This window comes from Furipterus horrens, unplaced genomic scaffold (genome assembly GCF_987537825.1).
Source record: "Furipterus horrens unplaced genomic scaffold, mFurHor1.1.pri manual_scaffold_5, whole genome shotgun sequence".
In the NCBI taxonomy this organism is placed as follows: domain Eukaryota; kingdom Metazoa; phylum Chordata; class Mammalia; order Chiroptera; family Furipteridae; genus Furipterus; species Furipterus horrens.
In genome coordinates, this window is record NW_028327175.1 from 176,397,102 (window position 1) to 176,416,313 (window position 19,212).

Below are 19,212 nucleotides of genomic sequence, written 5' to 3' on the forward strand. Positions count from 1 at the left end.
TCCCCCACATACAGCACCACAACGTGGTGAAACAGGTCGCCCTGTACTGATGAGTTACTAAGGCTCTGCCCCTTCCAACATAACAGGATCGACAGCTCTACCTGGGACACGGAGGCAAACAAACACAGAAACCTATAAGAATGAGGAGACAGAGAAGTATGTACCAAAAGAAAAAATGGATCAAGGTTCCAGGGGCAGAACTAAGCAACAAGGAGGAAGCCAACCTAACAGATGAGATAGACAACCTAATAGACGCAGAATTCAAAACACTGGTGATATGCTCACAGGCTTGACAGATATGCTTGAGTACGGCAAATGCATAAGAGAATAAGTGTATGCTAAGTGAAACGAAGGAAAATCCACACAAAACCAATGGTGAAGGGAAGGAAACTGGGGTTCAAATCAATGATTTGGAACATAAGAAAGAAAACAAAAAGTCAGCCAGTGCAGAATGAGGAAGCAAGAATTGAAAAAAATGAGGAAAACTTCCCAAATTTTGTGAAGGCGATGGACATACAGGTCTGGGAAGCACGGAGGGTCCCAGGCGAGCTGGACCCAGAGGGAACTACACCAGGACACATCATGATTAAGATGCTAAAGGTGAAAGATAAAGAGAGAGTCCTGGGGGGCAGCAAGAGAGAGGCGGAGAGTTGCCTACAGGGGGCTGCCTATAGGACTATCAGCTGATTTCTCAGAGGACACTTTGCAGGATGGAAGGGATTGGCAAGCAGTATTCAATGTGATGAAAGGCAACCTGCAACCAGGATTACTCTATCCAGCAAAGCTATCATTTGGAATGGAAGGGTAGGTGAACTGCTTCCCAGACAAGGTGAAGCTAAAGGAGTTCCTCATCACCAAGCCATTATTATATGAAATGTCAAAGGGACTTACTTAAGAAAAAGAAGATCAAAACTGTGAACACTAAAATGACAACAAACTCACAACTATCAACAACTGAATCTAAAAAAGAAAACAAAATCCAACTAAGCAAACCAGAATAGGAACAGAATCATAGACATGGGGATCATTTGGAGGGTTATCAGCTGGGAGGGGAAAGGGGGAGGAATAGGGAAATGGTGCAGGGACTAAGAAGAATAATCGGTTGGTATAAAATAGACAGGGGGATGTTAAGAATAATATAGGAAAGGGTGAAGCCAAAGACTTATGTGTACAACCCATGTACACGAACTAAGGGGGGGTGGGATTGCTGGAGGGAAGGTGGGTACTGGGCAGAGGGGAGCAAAGGGGAAAAAAATTGGAACTACTGTAACAACATAATCAATAAAATATACTTAAAAAAAAAGAAAAAGAAAGGTATCATTTCTAAGCCAAGATCATGAAGATTTATTCCTCTATTTTCTTCTAAGAATTGTATAGTTTGAACTCTTACATATAGGTCCATGATTTATTTTTAATTTTTGTGTATGGTGTAAGGAAGGGGTCCAACTTAATTGTTTTGCATTTGAATATTCAGTTGCCCCAGCATTATTTGTTGAAAAGATTATTTTGTCCCCACTGAATCCTCTTAGTATCTTTGTCAAAAACCCTATTATCTTTCTTTCCCACTAAACTTTTTAAGTTCCTGAAGTGAAGGAACCAGATGTCTTGTTCATTAATGTATACTGTCAATCAATTTTGTCCAAGAACTACAAGGCAGACAAAAGTTTGTTTGGGGTTCTTTTAGGAATTGCAATTTTGCAGACACAGATTGGCGTAGGAAACCAAATCTGTTCCAAGAGAGGAAACAAAGGGAAAGAGTTTATAAAGAGAGAAAAAGCAGGCTTCTAAAGGGATTACACAAGTTGTTTTGAAAGAACTGTGGTTGGTACTGGCAAGCAGACTTACACTATGCTATATGATTAATTGTTTATGTCTTTTTCTAGGTAAAAGTTTTATTTCTCAATAGTTTAGTGATACAGAGCCAGTTCTAGGAATTGTATCATGATATGGCTCTTTGTGCTTTAGCCCATTTCAAAGATTTAGTTTTACATAGAGGGGCTGTGTTAGCTCAGCTTCCTGGAGGTCTTCAGGCTCTATTTTAGAGTGCCTACATGACAACATCAACTTCATTTTGCTGTTTTTATTTTATAGTACCCACTGCTTAGCATAGTTTATTGTACATAGTAGATACTGAAAGACCCTGGCTGGTTTGGCTCAGTGGATTGAGCGTCGGCCTGCGAGCTAAGTGTCGCTGGTTCGATCTTCCAGTCAGGGCACATCAGAGAAGGAAAACTCTGACTCCAAAAAACCTCTGCTGCCTTGCGGCATACCTCTTCAGGGGAAAGGCTAAGGGAGTAAACCCCGACAGAAAATCCGGAGCCGGAGTCCCTAAGGCGGTTTGACGTTGTAGTCAACACCGGCAACTCCTGCGGCGCACCTGAAGCCAAGCTGTATTGACTCCGTCTTTCCCTTGGACCCTTCAGCTGCGAAGAGAGGGGGGGTCTGCTGCATGGGCAACAGCAGACCCTCCATATCACCCTGCCCAGGCTCTGTAGCTTCAGCTTCACTGGAGAGGACACTCCAGCGTCATCGCAAGATGTCGATTCAACACGGGAGGAGACAGATACCGTGTCACTCCCGAGTCGGACTGCACAGCCATTCTCGGCGGTGCAGATAGACTCTTAAGAAGCTACACCATCGTCTCTCGAGACGGACGGCTGCCAACGACGAGATACTGAAAAAAATATGTGTATATATATTTATATATTTTTAAAAAAATAAAGAATGGAGTAAGAGGGATAGTCTGGGGCAAGACTGTAGAGTGAAGAAGAGGAAAGGCCCTGGGTAAAGGGGGTATTAGGTTTTTGAAGGGAAAATCAGCATTGTTTTATCTGTTTCACTAAATTCCCCTATATTCATGAGTCTGTTTCTAAATTCTATTATCAATTTTAATTTTAATTTTTAAAAATTAATTGATATAAAAAATTTTTAAATTTTTTAAAAAGGTAAGACATACCATAGTAAAAATGAAACTATAGAGGAAGGAGTAAAACACAAAGTAAAGGTCTTCTTCCTTATCCACCCCCTCCACCATCAATGCTACTTCCATGCTTGTTAGAAGTTTTTACATATTCTTCCAGTAATTTATTATTCTCATACAAGCATATGTATATTCCTTTCTTTAAAAGAACAGAGACAGAGTAATACTATTCAACTATTCATAGTTTGTTCATATTATTTGTTCCTTAGGGTATATCATGGTGTGCTTTCCCTAATAGCACTTAAAAATCTTCCTCATTCTTTTTAATGCCACATGGTATACCATTGCATGATGTACTGAAAATTATTTATCTGCTTCCCTATTTAGTGACATGCCAAAGAGTTTGTTTTTGATAGCAAAGAGTCCAGTGGAAAAAAATAACTTGAAGTTGTGACTGTGAAATATGTAGTTATCATCTTTATTTTATTTCAAAAAATAATTTGCACAACAGTGTAATTTTTCTTATATTAGAATCTGAAAATTTTTAATGAATATGGAATAAGTCTAATTTATTACTTTATAGTTTGAAACTCTTTATAAAGCCCTTCTCTTATTTCTAAGATGTTCTGAAACATTGTTTTAGAAATTAAAATTAACCCTGCATAAAAACCTAGTGTTTTTTGAAATTATATTGTATTTATGCATTTTTTTAAATGGGAAAATCTTTTGAAGGCTATGTGCTATGTACTCTTTTGTAGGCCAGCTTCAGTGACCATAGTTGATGGAATCTATAAGGTTTGCATCCAGGTGGGATCAAAACTGATAGAGAAGATTCTTCTGAACATTTCTCCTGATGGACTCAGCAGAGTTATAGGTGAGATACTAACACTTCATGGAGAGGTTTTTCTTGGTGATACCACTATTTCAGGAGTGTAGAGAGTATATGGGAATAGAATGAACACTAGACTGTAAATTAAGGCTTAATTTCTTGCTCTACATCTGTCTCAACACATGAATAGAGGAAAGCAAGCATCTCATCTCTTCTTACTCTAAAGTTTCAATTGGTAAGCAAAAACACAAAGATCTTAGTTTTTAAAAAAATTTAACTTATTGGGGTAATACTGGTTAATAACATTGTATACATTTCAGGTGTACAATTTCCTAATACATCATCTGTATATTTCACTGTGTGCTCACCACCAAAGTCTAGTCTCTTTTCATCACCATATATTTGACCCCTTATATCCTTTCCATCCCCTCTCATCCTCTTCCCCTGTGGTAACCACCATAGCGTTAGTACCTTAGTTTTGTAATAGTTACACAAATGAATGTGTGACACTGTATATATGAAGATATTCTACGTCAGTGGAGTGGATTTGCAGTTATTTTTAGCTATATGCTAGGTATAGTTGGCAGCTAACAACAAAGTGAAGATATACCAATTGTTAAATGATCAAACTTTATACCTTTCCTCATTAGTCTCAGACGCTCTAAGCAAATGAGGTAATCTGGTTATAGTAATTGCTTTGTCTCTTAATAGTGGCTTTTTTGTGTGTGTACGTCTAGCAATTTTTGCTTGAATGCTGAACATTACATAGAGAACAACACAGACTGAAGTAAACAGTTTTTTTAAAAGTATATTTTATTGATTATGTTGTTACTGTAGTCCCAATTTTTTCCCCTTTGCTCCCCTCTGCCCAGTACCCACCTTCCCTCCAGCAATCCCACCCCCCCTTAGTTCGTGTACATGGGTTGTATATATAAGTCTTTAGCTTCACCCTTTCCTATATTATTCTTAACATCCCCCTGTCTATTTTGTACCAACTGATTATGCTTCTTAGTCCCTGCACCATTTCCCTATTCCTCCGCCTTTCCCATCCCAGCTGATAACCCTCCAAATGATCCCCATGCCTATGATTTTGTTCCTATTCTGGTTTGCTTAGTTGGATTTTGTTTTTCTTTTTTAGATTCAGTTGTTGATAGTTGTGAGTTTGTTGTCATTTTAGTGTTCACAGTTTTGATCTTCTTTTTCTTAAGTAAGTCCCTTTGACATTTCATATAATAATGGCTTGGTGATGAGGAACTCCTTTAGCTTCACCTTGTCTGGGAAGCAGTTCACCTACCCTTCCATTCCAAATGATAGCTTTGCTGGATAGAGTAATCCTGGTTGCAGGTTGCCTTTCATCACATTGAATACTGCTTGCCAATCCCTTCCATCCTGCAAAGTGTCCTCTGAGAAATCAGCTGATAGTCCTATAGGCAGCCCCCTGTAGGCAACTCTCCGCCTCTCTCTTGCTGCCCCCCAGGACTCTCTCTTTATCTTTCACCTTTAGCATCTTAATCATGATGTGTCCTGGTGTAGTTCCCTCTGGGTCCAGCTCGCCTGGGACCCTCCGTGCTTCCCAGACCTGTATGTCCATCGCCTTCACAAAATTTGGGAAGTTTTCCTCATTTTTTTCAATTCTTGCTTCCTCATTCTGCACTGGCTGACTTTTTGTTTTCTTTCTTATGTTCCAAATCATTGATTTGAACCCCAGTTTCCTTCCCTTCACCATTGGTTTTGTGTGGATTTTCCTTCGTTTCACTTAGCATACACTTATTCTCTTATGCATTTGCCGTACTCAAGCATATCTGTCAAGCCTGTGAGCATATCACCAGTGTTTTGAATTCTGCATCTATTAGGTTGTCTATCTCCTCATCTGTTAGGTTGGCTACCTCCTTGTTGCTTAGTTCTGCCCCTGGAACCTTGATCCATTTTTCCTTTTGGGGCATACTTCTCTGTCTTCTCATTCTTACAGGTTTCTGTGTTTGTTTGCCTCCGTGTCCCAGGTAGAGCTGTCGATCCTGTTATGTTGTAAAGGGCGGAGCCTTAGTGATTAGTCAGTACAGGGCGACCTGTTTCACCACGTCGTGGTGCTGTATGTGGGGGAGGGGTCTGAGAGGAAACAATGTCTCCAGCCCAGCACTTGCCCCCCTTCCAGGCACCTCCCCCACTTCTGCACCGGACTGTCACTCCTCTAGCTGCTGACCTGGCAGTCATTCCCAGAGTGAGTGGGTCTGTGGACATTCTAGGACCATGGGGGCCCTTTAAACAAGTGGACTCTGCTGAGACAGCCAGTTTCTGCCTCCACCCCAACCCCCACTGGTTGGCAGAGTCAGAAGCAATGAGGCTTAATTTTCCCTGGTGCTGGGACCATTAGCTGCGAGGTCTGGTCAGGAGCTGGGAACGCTCCCCAGGTGCCCTCCTGAGTTTTTAAAAATATGGGACTGCTGCTGCTGCCGCCACCACACCATGTCCTCTCCACCCTGGCTCCACCCCTCCTACCTGTCTGAATGTGTATTTCTTCTTTATTTCTTTGTTTGCTGGACTTCCATGCAGTTTGATTTTCTGGAACTTCTGGTTGTCTTTAGTTTAGAGGTAGTTGTAGTCCTTCATAGTTGTGGAGGGAGACGCAGCGTGTCTGTCTTCTAAACAGTTGTTTTTTGTTTATTTGTTTTTAACCTGGAAAGGGGCATGCCTATTCTCCTAGACCTTTACTGGGGTCAGGGGATTCGGCAGACTAGGGTCAATCTTGTCAGACATTGAGTTGGATGCATGTTTGTTACTTCTTTAATTTCCTCAGGTCACTACTGGCTTTATATTCCTCTAGCATTACCTGGTGCTTGTGGTGGGGAGTGGTTCACTAGTTCTCCTCAATATTCCTGCTCTACAATCAACTTTAACCCTTGACTCTGCACCTGGGCCTCAGAGAGAATTTCTCTTCATGCTTCTGCATCTGTCCAGTTTGTACACATTGTTGGTTGTTATTTGGTATGTCCTAGCCTCGTAGTAGCAACAGGAGGGAGTTTCTTTTTTTTCAATTGAATTTATTGGGATGACATTTTTTTGTTAATAAAACCATACAGATTTCAAGTATACAACTCAACAAAACATTTGTATTGTGCACCATGTGCTCATCATCCAAAGTCAAGTCTCTACATTTCCATTTATTCCCACTTCACCCACTTCTACCTCTTTCCATCCCTGATCCCTCTAGCTATCACTATACTGTTGTCCATGTCTATGTAGCTTATATATTTTTTTCTTAATCCTTTCACCTTTCTTCACTCAGTCCCCAACCTCTCCCTTCTGACAGCTCTCATTCTGTTTCATGTACTTATGCTTCTGTTTCTACTTTGTCAACTTATTTTGTTCATTAGATTCCACATATAAGTGAGATCATATAGTATTTATTTTTCTCCGATTGGATTATTCACTTAGCATAATACTTTACAGGTCCATCCATGCTGTTGCAAAAAAGTAAAATTTTCTTCTTTTTTCTTTTTTTCTTTTTTTACTGCTGCAGAGTATTCCATTGTGTCAGTGTACCACAGCTTTTTTATCCAGTTATATACTGATAGTTATTAGGCTGTTTCCAGATCATGGCTGTTGTAAATAACACTGCAATGAACATAGAAGTGTATATATTCTTTTGAATTAGTGTTTTGGGTTTTTTCAGACATAGTCCCAGAAGGGGGATTGCTGGATCAAAAAATAGTTCTATTTTTAATTTTTTTAGGAGGTTCCATACTGTTTTCCACAGTGGCTGCACCAGTCTGCATTCCCACTAACAGTGCACAAGGATTCCCTTTTCTCCACATCCTCGCCAGTACTTGTTGTTTGTTAATTTATTAATGATAGCCACTCTGATAGGTGTGAGGTGATATCTCATTGTGGTTTTAATTTGCATCTCTATGATAGTGACATTGAGCATCTTTATATATATCTATTGGCCATCTGTATGTCTTCTTTGGAGAAGTGTCTATTCATATCCTTTGCCCATTTTTACATGGGGTTGTTTGTCTTCATGGTATTGAGTTGTATAAGGACTTAATATATTTTGGAAATTAACCCCTTATCACACGTATCATTGGCGAATGTTTTCCCATTCAGTAGGTTGCCTTTTCATTTCGTTGATGGTTTCTTTTGCCATGCAAAAGGGTTTTAGTTTGATGTAGTCCCATTTGTTTATTTTTTCTTTTGTTTCCCTTGCTGAGGAGATGTATTGGCAAAAATATTGCTACAAGAGATGTGTGAGATTTTACTGCCTCTGTTTTCTTCTAGGATTTTTATGGTTTTGTGACTTACATTTAAGTTTCTTTTCCAAAACATATAAGTGTTTTATCCATTAAGAGTTTATTCTTGTTCATGACGTAAGTTGGTGGTCTAGTTTCTTTTTCTTTTTCTTTTTTTTTTTTTTTTTTGCAAATTTCTGTCCAATTATCCCACCGCCACTTATTGAAGAGACTGTCTTTACTCCACTGTGTATTCTAGCCTCCTTTGTCAAATATTAACTAATCAAAAAAGTGTTGGTTTATTTCTGAGATCTCTGTTCTGTTTCATTGATTTATATGCCTATTTTTATGTCAGTCCAAGGCTGTTTTGATAACGATGGCCTTGTAGTATAGTTTGACATCAGATTGTGTGATAACTCCAATTTTGTTCTTCTTTCTCAAGATTGCTGAGGCTTTTCAGGGTCTTTTTAGGATCCAAATCAATTTTTGGAATATTTGTACTAGATCTGTGAAATAGGCCATAGATATTTTAATAGGACATGTGTTGAATATATAGATTATTGCTTTGGGTAGTATGGACATTTTTTTTTTTTTTTTGGACATTTTAATGATGTTAGTTCTTTCAATCCATAAACACAGTATATGCTTCCACTTATTTGTATATTCCTCAGTTTCTTTCTTTAGTATCCTATAATTCTTCGAGTACAGGTCTTTTATGTCCTTGGTTAAATTTATTCCTAGGTACTTTTTTTTTTTGGCTGAAATAGTAAATGGGTGTTTCTTAATTTCTTTTTTTTTTAAGTATATTTTATTGATTATGTTGTTAGAATAGTTCCAATTTTTCCCCTTTGCTCCGTCTTCCCAGCACCCCCCCCCCCCAGCAATTCCACCCCCCCCCCTTAGTTCATGTCCGTAGGTCGTGAATGAAGTTCCCCGGCTTCACCCTTTCCTATATTAGTCTTTTTAAAAATTAATTAATAAATAAATAAATTTTTTATAACATTAAAAAATAACAATTCATCCCCTCTCCGACTGAAGACCCTTTATAATCCTATCAAGGACAATGGACGAAGGATTCATGCTCCTCTAGCTGCTTCAAGCTGGACATGGTCGTCATCCTACCTACCCTTGGGTCCAGAAATTCCTAATAAGAGTGGGGGTGTGGAGGAGAGCGTGGCCTTCCCACATGGGGAAGAATCATGCAGACTCCAGGTCAGTTGGCTGTCCCCAGACAACGGCATGCTTGGTTTAACAAGCTGGCATCCTTGTTTTATTCTGGGGGCAACATATTTGGCAACCAGGTTAAAAGGCATCATTCAATCCATAACCACTACATGACAAAAGGCAGGTATTAACTTTTCAGCATCCCACATTGGGGGAAAAAAGGGCTTCCTTGGAGGGAGGTGTGCAAGGCACATCACACTTGTCCAAAACCCTTTTGCCCACTATACTTAGTTTGGGCTGAGGGAAATAGTTTAGGTTTCCCCCTTTTCAGACCTCTGGGTCCTTTCTGTCCAAGCCATTAGAATAGAAAAGAGAAACCAGTTTTAAAGTGAAGTTCACAGACCACCCCATACTTCACCAACCCAGCCACTTAGTTCAACCAAACCGTTGAGTCTCAGGAGTCAGCAATGCAGAAAGGATTAAGTAAGGCCTATATGTGCAGACAATCACTCAGGTACTGAGATCATAGGTTTATGCCCTATGAAAACAGAACACACGTGTTAATTTACAGAACATAACCCACAAACCAGTCTCAGTCTACAAGACTGTCTTATTGGAAAGACATCCAGTTGCAAGGCATTTGACATTCTTCTTGCCTGTGAATTTGATGATACCACAGACCTAGTTTAACTTTCAAATGAAAACAAACTTTAATTCAATATAAACTTCAAAGACAGTTAGCTTCACTACTTTATAGTCTACAACTGAGCATTGTGATTATCTTTGAATCGTGATTTTTCTCCTTAAGATTACCCTCCTTGTCATTAAAGGGACTGCATTAAGTCCATTTTTAATTTATTCTGTTAATTAGCATAAACACAACAAAAGCAGCAAATGATCACTTATGATCTTTAGTTCTGCTTTGCTGGAACTTACGCAAGGAACATTTAGGGTGACCTTCAGTCTGTCCTTCAGGGCACAGAAGCTGAGCCACATACCTGGCATTCAGCCTTGCCTGTACACACCTGTCTTTTCCAAGCCCTTCTGGTTTTCCATTGTGCTTTAAGGTCCATTCTAGCCATCATTCAGGAAAACAACCTTCATTCCTTCCCTGGAAAGATTGCTGTGGACCACACAACCAACCAAGGTACCAGGCCTTTTATCTTGTGGGCTTTTATTACCTTCAAAAGTCAAGCCCAGTTCCTCAGGGCTCTTTGGTAACAACCAGAGCCCAAGCATGTCTCCTTTAGGCATGACATTCCAGTCAACTTCTTGGTAAAAAAAAAACCTCTATTAACAACGGGTCTTATTATTTTTATGCAAAGAAACTTATGTCATTACTTACTTCTTTAGAATGCCAAACTCTGGACGGATCAGATAGGGAGAAAAATATACAGTGTGAAGGAATATCCTTGTCCTTCTAATATTCACTGAAGTGGCATTTCCATTCTTCATATTTTCATTTTTCCCCCAGTAAAATTTGTTTTGTTTGTTTTTCCATTACAGTTGTCCCACTTTTCCCCCTTTTGCTTCTCCCCGCCCTGCCCCCCTTCTCCCACATTCAGTCCCCACCCACTTGTACATGTCCGTGGGTCATTAATACGTGTTCTTTGACTAGCCCCTTCCCCTTCTTACCCGCTTCTCTCCTTCCCACCTCCCCCGTTGTTACTTTAGTCTACTCCTTGTTTACATAACTGGTTCAATTTTACTCATTTGTTTGTTATTCATTAGTTTCCTGTAATAGTTGATAGCATAAGGTATTTTTCTTTCATTGCCTGGCTTATTTCGTTAAGCATAATTCTCTCTAATTCCATCCATGTTGCAAATGGTAGAAGTTCCTTCTTTCTTTCTGCTACATAGTACTCCATTGTGTAAGTGTACCACAGTTTTTTGATCCACTCATCTACAGATGGGCACTTAGGTTGTTTCCAGCACTTGGCTATTGTAAATAGTGCTGCTATGAACAGAGGGATGCATAGGTCCTTCTCAATTGGTGTTTCAGGATTTTTTGGATATAATCCTAGCAGTGGAACTTCTGGTTCAAAAGGCAGTTCCATTTTTAGTTTTTTGAGGGAATTCCAAATTTTTCCATAGTGGCTGCACCAGTCTGCATTCCCTCCAGCAATGCACCAGGGTTTCCATTTCTCCGCATCCTCGCCAGCACAAGTTGTTTGTTGATTTGTTGATGATGGCCATTCTGACTGGTGTGAGGTGGTATCTCATGGTGATTTTTATTTGCATCTCTGTGATGGCTAGTGAGGTAGAGCATTCTTTCATATGCATATAAACCCTCAGTACGTCCTGTTTAGAGAAGTGTTTGTGCAGGTCCTTAGCCCATTTTTTAATTGGATTGCCTGTCTTCTTGGTGTTGAGTCGTATAAGTTCTTTATATATTTTGGAGATCAATCCCTTGTCTAAGATATCATTGGCAAATATATTTTCCCATACGGTTAGTTCCCTTTTCATCTTGCTGATGTTTTCTTTAGCTGAGCAGGAACTTTTTAGTTTGACGTAGTCCCATTTGTTTATTCTTTCCTTTATTTTCCTTGCCTTAGGAGATATATCAGTGAAAATGTTGCTACCTGGGATATCTGAAATTTTCCTGCCTATTTTTTCCTCTAGGACTTTTATGGTGTCATGGTTTACATTTAAGTCTTTGATCCATCTTGAGTTTATTCTGGTGTATGGTGTAAGTTGGTGGTCTAGTTTCATTTTTTTGCATGTCCCTGTCCAGTTCTCCCAACACCATTTGTTGAAGAGGCTCTTTTCATTCCATTTCATGTTCTTTCCCCCTTTGCAAATATTAGTTTACCATAGAGGCGGGGATTTATTTCTGGGCTCTCTGTTCTGTTCCACTGATCTATATGTCTGTTCTTATGCCAGTACCAGACTGTTTTGATCACAGTGGCTTTGTAGTGTTGTTTGATATCCGATGTTGTGATTCCTCCTCCTGTGTTTTTCTGTCTCAAGATTGTTTTTGCTATTAGGGGTCTTTTTTGGTTCCATATGAATTTTTGGAGTATTTGTTCTAGGTCTGTGAAATATGTCATTGGTATTTTAATAGGGATTGCATTGAATCTGTCAATTGCTTTGGGTAGTATGGCCATTTTGATGATGTTGATTCTTCCCATCCAAGAACATGGTTTTTGTTTCCATTTATTTGTATCTTCCTTAATTTCTTTTTTCAATGTTACATAATTTTCAGAGTACAGGTCTTTTATCTCTTTGGTTAAGTTTACTCCTAGGTACTTTATTTTTCTTGTTGCTATAGTAAATGGTTTTTTGTTGTATGTGTTTTTTGTCTCTGTCTCTGATAATTTATTGTTGGTGTACAGAAATGCCTTAGATTTCTGTATATTTATTTTGTACCCTGCTGTTTTGCCAAATTCACTTATTATATCGAGTAGCCTTTTAGTGGAGTTTATAGGGTTTTCTATGTATACTATCATGTTATCCGCATATAATGATAGTTTTACTTCTTCTTTCACCATTTGGATGCCTTTTATCTCTTTTTCTACTCTGATTGCTGTGGCTAGGACTTCCAACACTATTTTGAATAGGAGAGGAGAGAGTGGACATCCTTGTCTAGTTCCTGATATCAGGGGGAATGCTTTCATTTTTTGTCCATTGAGTATGATGTTGGCTTCAGGCTTCTCATATATAGCCCTAATTATGTTGAGGTATGCTCCCTCTATTCCCATTTTGCTAAGTGTTTTCATCATCAATGGGTGTTGTACTTTATCAAATGCCTTTTCTGCATCTATTGATATGATCATGAGATTTTTGTCTTTCATTCTGTTTAGGTGATGTATTATATTTATTGATTTGTGAATATTAAACCATCCTTGCATCCCTGGGATGAATCTCACTTGATAGTGGTGTATGATCTTTCCGATATATTGCTGGATCCTGTTAGCGAATATTTTGTTGAAGATTTTAGCATCTATGTTCATCAGTGATTTTGGCCTGTAGTTTTCTTTCTTTGTTGTGTCTTGACCTGGTTTTGGGATTAGGGTAATACTGGCTTCATAGGAAGAGTTTGGGATTTTTCTTTCTTCTTGGATTTTTTGGAACAGTTTGAGGAGGGTAGGAGTTAGTTCTTCCCTAAATGTTGTGTAAAATTCGTCTGTGAAGCCATCCGGTCCAGGGCTTTTGTGTGCACGGAGATTTTAGATTACTGTTTCAATTTCCTTCTTTGTTATTTCTCTGTTGAAACTTTCTACTTCTTCTTGATTCAGTTTTGGAAGGTTATATGTTTCTAGAAATTTGTCCATTTCTTCTAAGTTGTCAAATTTCTTGCCATACAGTTGTTTGTAGTAATTTCTTACTATTGTTTGTATTTCTGTGGTATCAGTCGTGATTTCTCCTCTTTCATTTCTGATTTTGTTTATTTGGGTCTTCTCTCTTTTTTTCTTGATGAGCCTGGCTAGAGGCTTGTCGATTTTGTTTATTTTTTCGAAGAACCAGCTCCTAGTTTTGTTGATCTTTTGGATTGTTTTGTTTAGTTTCTATGTCATTTAATTCTGCTCTGATCTTGATGATTTCCTTCCTTTTTCTTGCCCTAGGCTTTGTTTGTTATTGTTGTTCTAGTTCTTGTAGCTTTAGGGTTAGATTTTTTATTTGAGATTCATCTATTCTTTTCAGATATGCCTGTATGGCTATGAAATTCCCTCCCAGGACTGCTTTTGCTGTGTCCCATAGGTTTTGGGCTGTCATGTGTTCATTATCATTAGTTTCTAGAAATTTCTTGATTTCTTCTTTGATGTCATTGTTAACCCATTCATTATTTAATAGTGTGTTATTCATTCTCCATGAGTTTGGGTGTCTTTGATTTTTTTCTCTGAGGTTGATTTTTAGTTTCAAGGCATTGTGGTCTGAAAAGATGCTTGATAAGATTTCAGTGTTCTTGAATTTGTTGAGGCTTGTTTTGTGTCCTATCATGTGGTCTATCTTTGAAAATGTCCCATGTGCCTTTGAAAAGAATGCATATTTTGCTTCTTTGGTGTGAAAAGTTCTGTATATATCACATAAGTCCATGTGGTTTAGTGTGTTGTTCAATGCCTGTATATCCTTGGTCTTTCTTTGCTTCAATGATCTATCTGTTGTTGATAATGGAATGTTGAAGTTCCCTACTATGAATGTGTTGTTGTTAATGTCCTTCTTGTGGTCTCCGTATGCGCAGGGAAAGCAGCGTTATGACAGGAAGCAGAGTGGCTGTGGTGGGCAGACTAAGCTGATTTTCTGATAAAAGGCTAAAGCTACAAAGAAGATTGTTCTGAGGCTTGAATGCATTGACCCCAACTGCAGATCTAAGAGAATGCTGGCTATTAAGAGATGCAAGCATTTTGAACTGGGAAGAGATAAGGAGTGAATGGGCCAAGTGATCCAGTTCTAAGCTTCATTTGTGGTTTATGTGACAATAAAATCTTGAAGATAAAAAAAAAAAAAAAGAAAAATGTACAGAGAACTGAGAGTGATGGAAAGGAAGCCGGATTCAAATCAATGATTTGGAACAAAAGGAAGAAATAAGCATTCACTCAGAAAAGAGTACTTTTTAAAAGAATTCTTTTCAATTACAGTTCATGCACATTCTATATTGGTTCATGTGTACAGCCAGTGATTAGATATTTATTTAACTTACAAAGTGATTAGCCCAATAAATCTAGTATCAATCTGACACCATACATAGTTATTACAATATTAACTATGGTCCTTATGCTATACTTCACAGCCCCGTGACTATTTTGTAACTACCAATTTGTACTTCTTAATCCCTTCATTTTCTCCTTGACCCTCTCCCATTTGACAAGTGTCAAAATGATATCTTTATCTCTAGTCTGTTTCTATTCTATTTGTTTATTTTGTTTTTTAGATTCTACATATAAGTAAATCATATTGCATTTGTCTTTCTCTGTCTTATTTCACTCAGCACAATACCTTCTAGTTTTATCCATGTTGTTGCAGATGGCAAGATTTTATTCTTTTTGTGGCTGAGTCATATTCCATTGTATGTATGCACCACTTCTTGTATGTTCATCAATTGATGGACACTTAGGTTGCTTCCATATCATGGCTATTGTAAATAATAGTGTAATGAACATAGGGACATATGTATCTTTTCAATTTAGTATTTTGGGTTCTTTCAGATATATAACCAATAGTGGAATTTGAGTCCTTCTTTGTGTCTTGTTGTAGCCTTTGTTTTAGTCTTACTTTGTCTGATATAAGTAATGTTACTCCAGCTTTTTTGTTTGTTTCCATTTTCATGAAATATCTTTTTCCATCCCTTTACTTTCAGTTTATGTGTGTCTTTATCTGAAGGCTCTTATAGACAGCATGTATAAGGGTTTTGTTTTTTTATCCATTCAGACACCTCTGTCATTTTATTGGAGCATTTATGTCATTTGCATTTAAAGTAATTGTTGATAGATATTTTTACTCCACTGTATGCTCATGCCCCCTTTGTCAAATATTAACTGACTGTAGAGACTTGGGTTTATTCCTGGGTTCTCTATTCTGTTCCATTGATTTATGTTTGAAAGACATTCCAGGCCCAATGATAGATATGAATTTATTACCATTTTATTGTTTGTATTTTTTATCTTTTTTTTTTTTCCTTTTTCTTAAAGAAGACTTTTTAACATTTCTTGTAATACTTCTTTGGTAGTGATGAAATCCTTCAGATTTTTCTTGTCTGGGAAGCTCTTTATCTGTCCTTTGATTCTAAATGAAGCTTTGCTGAGTAGAGCATTCTTGGTTGCTTTTTTCATTTTAAATTTTGTGCTAATCCCTTCTAACCTGAGAAGCTTCTATTAAGAAATCAGCTGACAGTCTTAAGGGAACTCCCTTATGGGTAATCAACTACTTTTCTCTTGCTGCTTTTAGGATTCTCTCTTTGTCTTTAATCTTTGCCATTTTATTATTTTTATTTTATTTTTTAAATTAAATGTATTGGGGTGACATTGGTTAATAAAATTATATAGATTTCACTCCTGCTGACATGGCTCAGTTGGTTGGGCATTGTCCTGCAAAGCAAAAGGTCACTGGTTTGATTCTGGTTAGGGCCTGGGTTGCAACCCTGGTCTCCAGTTGGGGCAGTGCTAAAGACAACCAGTCAATGTTTCTCTCATACATTAATGTTTCTTTCCCTCTCTTTCTCCCTTCCCCAATATCTATAAAAATAAATAAATACAATCTTTTTAAAAAAGATTACATAGGTTTCAAGTGTACAGTTCTATGATATATCATCTGTATATTGTGTGCCCATCACCCAAAGTCAAATCTTCTGTTATTAGGGGTGGGCAAAAGTAGGTTTACAGTTTTTCATATGCAAAAAGACATGCAGGTTATTATTATTACAATAGCTTTATAAGCTCAATGGCACAGTGTACTCACAACTGTAAGCCTACTTTTCCTCACCCCTGTCTATTTGACAATCTTTACTTTTTACTACTCCCTCATTCCCCTTTCCTCTGACAACCACCATACTGTTGTATGTGTTTATGAGTTTTTGTTTGTCTTGTTTGTTCATTTGTTGATTTCAGTTTTATAACCCAAATATGAGTGAAATTATATGGTTCTTAACTTTTTCTGTCTGACTTATTTCCCTTAGCATGATATTTTCGAGATCAATCTATATTGTTGCAAATGGCAGTATTTCATCTCTTCTTATGGATGAATAGTATTCCATTGTATATATGTTTTATGTCTTCATTATCTAACCATTTAATGAAGGGCACTTTAGTTGTTTTCATATCTTGGCCACCATGAATAATACTGCAATGGACATAGGGGTGCATATATCTTTGCAAATAAATGTTTTCAAATTTTTTGGGTAGATAGCTTGAAGAAGGGTTGCTGGGTCATATGGTAACTTTATCCTTAACTTTTTGAGGAGCCTCCATACTGTTTTCCGTGATGGCTGTACCAGTTTATATTTGCAGGGAATGAGGGCTTCTTATGCTATAAAACCTCTCCCACATTCGTTATGACTTGTCTTGTTGATTATAACTATTCTAACAGGTGTCAGATGGTATCTCATTGTAGTTTTGATTTGCATTTCCCTAATAGCTAGTGGAATTGAGTATCTTTTTATATATCTGTTGACCATTTGTGTATGGGGTGGGGGGCCCCCCAAAAAAACCCAGAATTTATTCATAAAAGGTTGTGTATTTATTCTTACATGTTTAAACTTCAGTCATCAAAGCATTCTCCATTTGATACAATACACCTATTGAGGTTTTTTTTTCCACTGCTGAAAACAGTTTTTGAACTTACTGATTTTGATTTCTGTTAGTGCTTCTGCCATTTTTTTCTGTTTTACCTCTTCCACATCAGCAAAACGTTTCCCTTTGAGGACTTTTTGTGTCTGGAAAAAAAAAAAGTTGCTTGGTGTGAGATCAGGTGAATAGGGATGGTGGGGCATGGGGTTCATGCCACTTTTAGTCAAAAACTGCTGAACACTCAATGCAGTATGGGCAGGTGTGCTCATAAATCACCCATCATGAAATGGGCAAATGTATTGAAAGAGTCTTAAAAAAAAAAAGATTCACTGAACCAAACACAACTTCTCACAACAACACCAGCTGGTACATTGATTCATATGGGTTTCTAGAACACTCACCAACTGGGGCAAGTCTGTATTACCAGGGCCCACTTTCCAGAAGGTAATTCTGATCTCCCCTCATATCTTTTTGAGAGAAATGTCTGTTCAGGTCCTCTGCCCATTTTTTAATGGATTGTTTGTTTCATGTTGAGTTGTATGAGTCCTTTATATATTGGATATTAACCCCTTGCAAATATCTTCTTCCATTTGGTTGGTTGCCTTTTTGTTTTGTTGGTGATTCTTTTTCTGTGCAGAAGATTTTTAATTTGATATGGTCCCATTCATTTATTTTAGCCTTTCCTTGCCTTTTGGGTCAAACTCATAAAACCCTCTCTTAAGGCCAAGGTCCATAAATTTAGTACCTATGTTTTTTGCTATGTAAAATATTGTTTCTGGTCTCATATTTAAGTCTTTGGTCCATTTTGAGTTAATTTTTGTATATGGAGACAAACAGTAGTCTGGTTTCATTCTTTTGCATGTGACTTTCCAATTTTCCCAGCACTATTTATTGAAGGGACTTTCATTTATTCTTCGTGTTTTTGGCTTCTTTGTTGAAAATTATGTTCCCACATACATGTGGGTAACAATTGCCATTTTAATAATGTGTCTTGGTGTGGGCCTCACTGGGTTCATCTTATTTGGGACTCAGTGCTTCCTGGATTGTGTGCCTTTTTCCTTCACCGGGTTAGGAAATTTTCAGTCATTATTTATTCAAAAAGGTTTTAAATCCCTTTCTTTCTTTTTTCTTATGGTACACCTACAATGCAGATGTTGATATACTTGATGTCCAGAGGCTTTTTAAATTGTCATCACTTAAGTTTTTTTTTCTTTTTACTGCTCTGATTTTCTTCTCTCTTCCAAATCACTGATTCAAATATCTGTTTCATCTAATCTGTTGATTCCTTCTAGTGCATTCTTTATTTTAGTTATTGTATTCTTCATTTCTGACTGGTTTTTATGGTTTCTATGTCTTTTTTATGCTGTTGAGGTTCTCATTAAGTCCCTGAGCATCCTTATAACCATTGTTTTGAACTCTGTATCTGGTAGTTTGCTTGCCTCCATTTCATTTAATTCTTTCTCTTGAGATTTTTCCCATTATTTTATTTGGGACATATTTCTTTGTCTCCTCATTTGGCAGCACCTCTGTGTTTCTATGTATTAGGTAGATCTCCTGAGTCTCCCAATCTTGGCAGGCTGGCCTTATGTAGTAGGTGTTTTGTAAGGCCCAGTGGCATAGCCTCCCCAGTCACTTGAGGTGGTGCTGCAAGTGCGCCCCCACATGTGGGCTATGTGCACCCTCCTGTTGTAGTTGAGCCTTGATTGCTGTTGGCACATCAATGGGGGGGATTGATTCCCCGACCCCCAGTGTCACCAGCTAAGAGGACCAGACTTGACCAAAATGGAGATGCTGCTGTGCAGAGGTCAACTCCATGGAGAAGAACTTGCTTCAGCGGGGCTCTGGTGCTTG

At 38.0% G+C, this 19,212-nt stretch overlaps 1 protein-coding gene across 7 annotated transcripts in view; it reads left to right on the top strand.

Moving 5' to 3' along the window:
- The window catches only part of SHLD2 (shieldin complex subunit 2), a 206,886-nt gene that overhangs the window by 181,734 nt on the left and 5,940 nt on the right, over positions 1–19,212 (top strand). For 5 of the 7 annotated variants that reach the window (XM_090278342.1, XM_090278341.1, XM_090278345.1 and 2 more), the window contains one exon: positions 3,679–3,794. The exons of 1 other annotated variant lie outside the window; for it this stretch is intronic. In XM_090278342.1, coding sequence (XP_090134468.1) covers positions 3,679–3,794 — 116 coding nt within the window. Of the gene's footprint in view, positions 1–3,678; positions 3,795–19,212 lie in introns of those variants that run through there. One more of the 7 variants, XM_090278348.1, reaches the window with a different exon arrangement.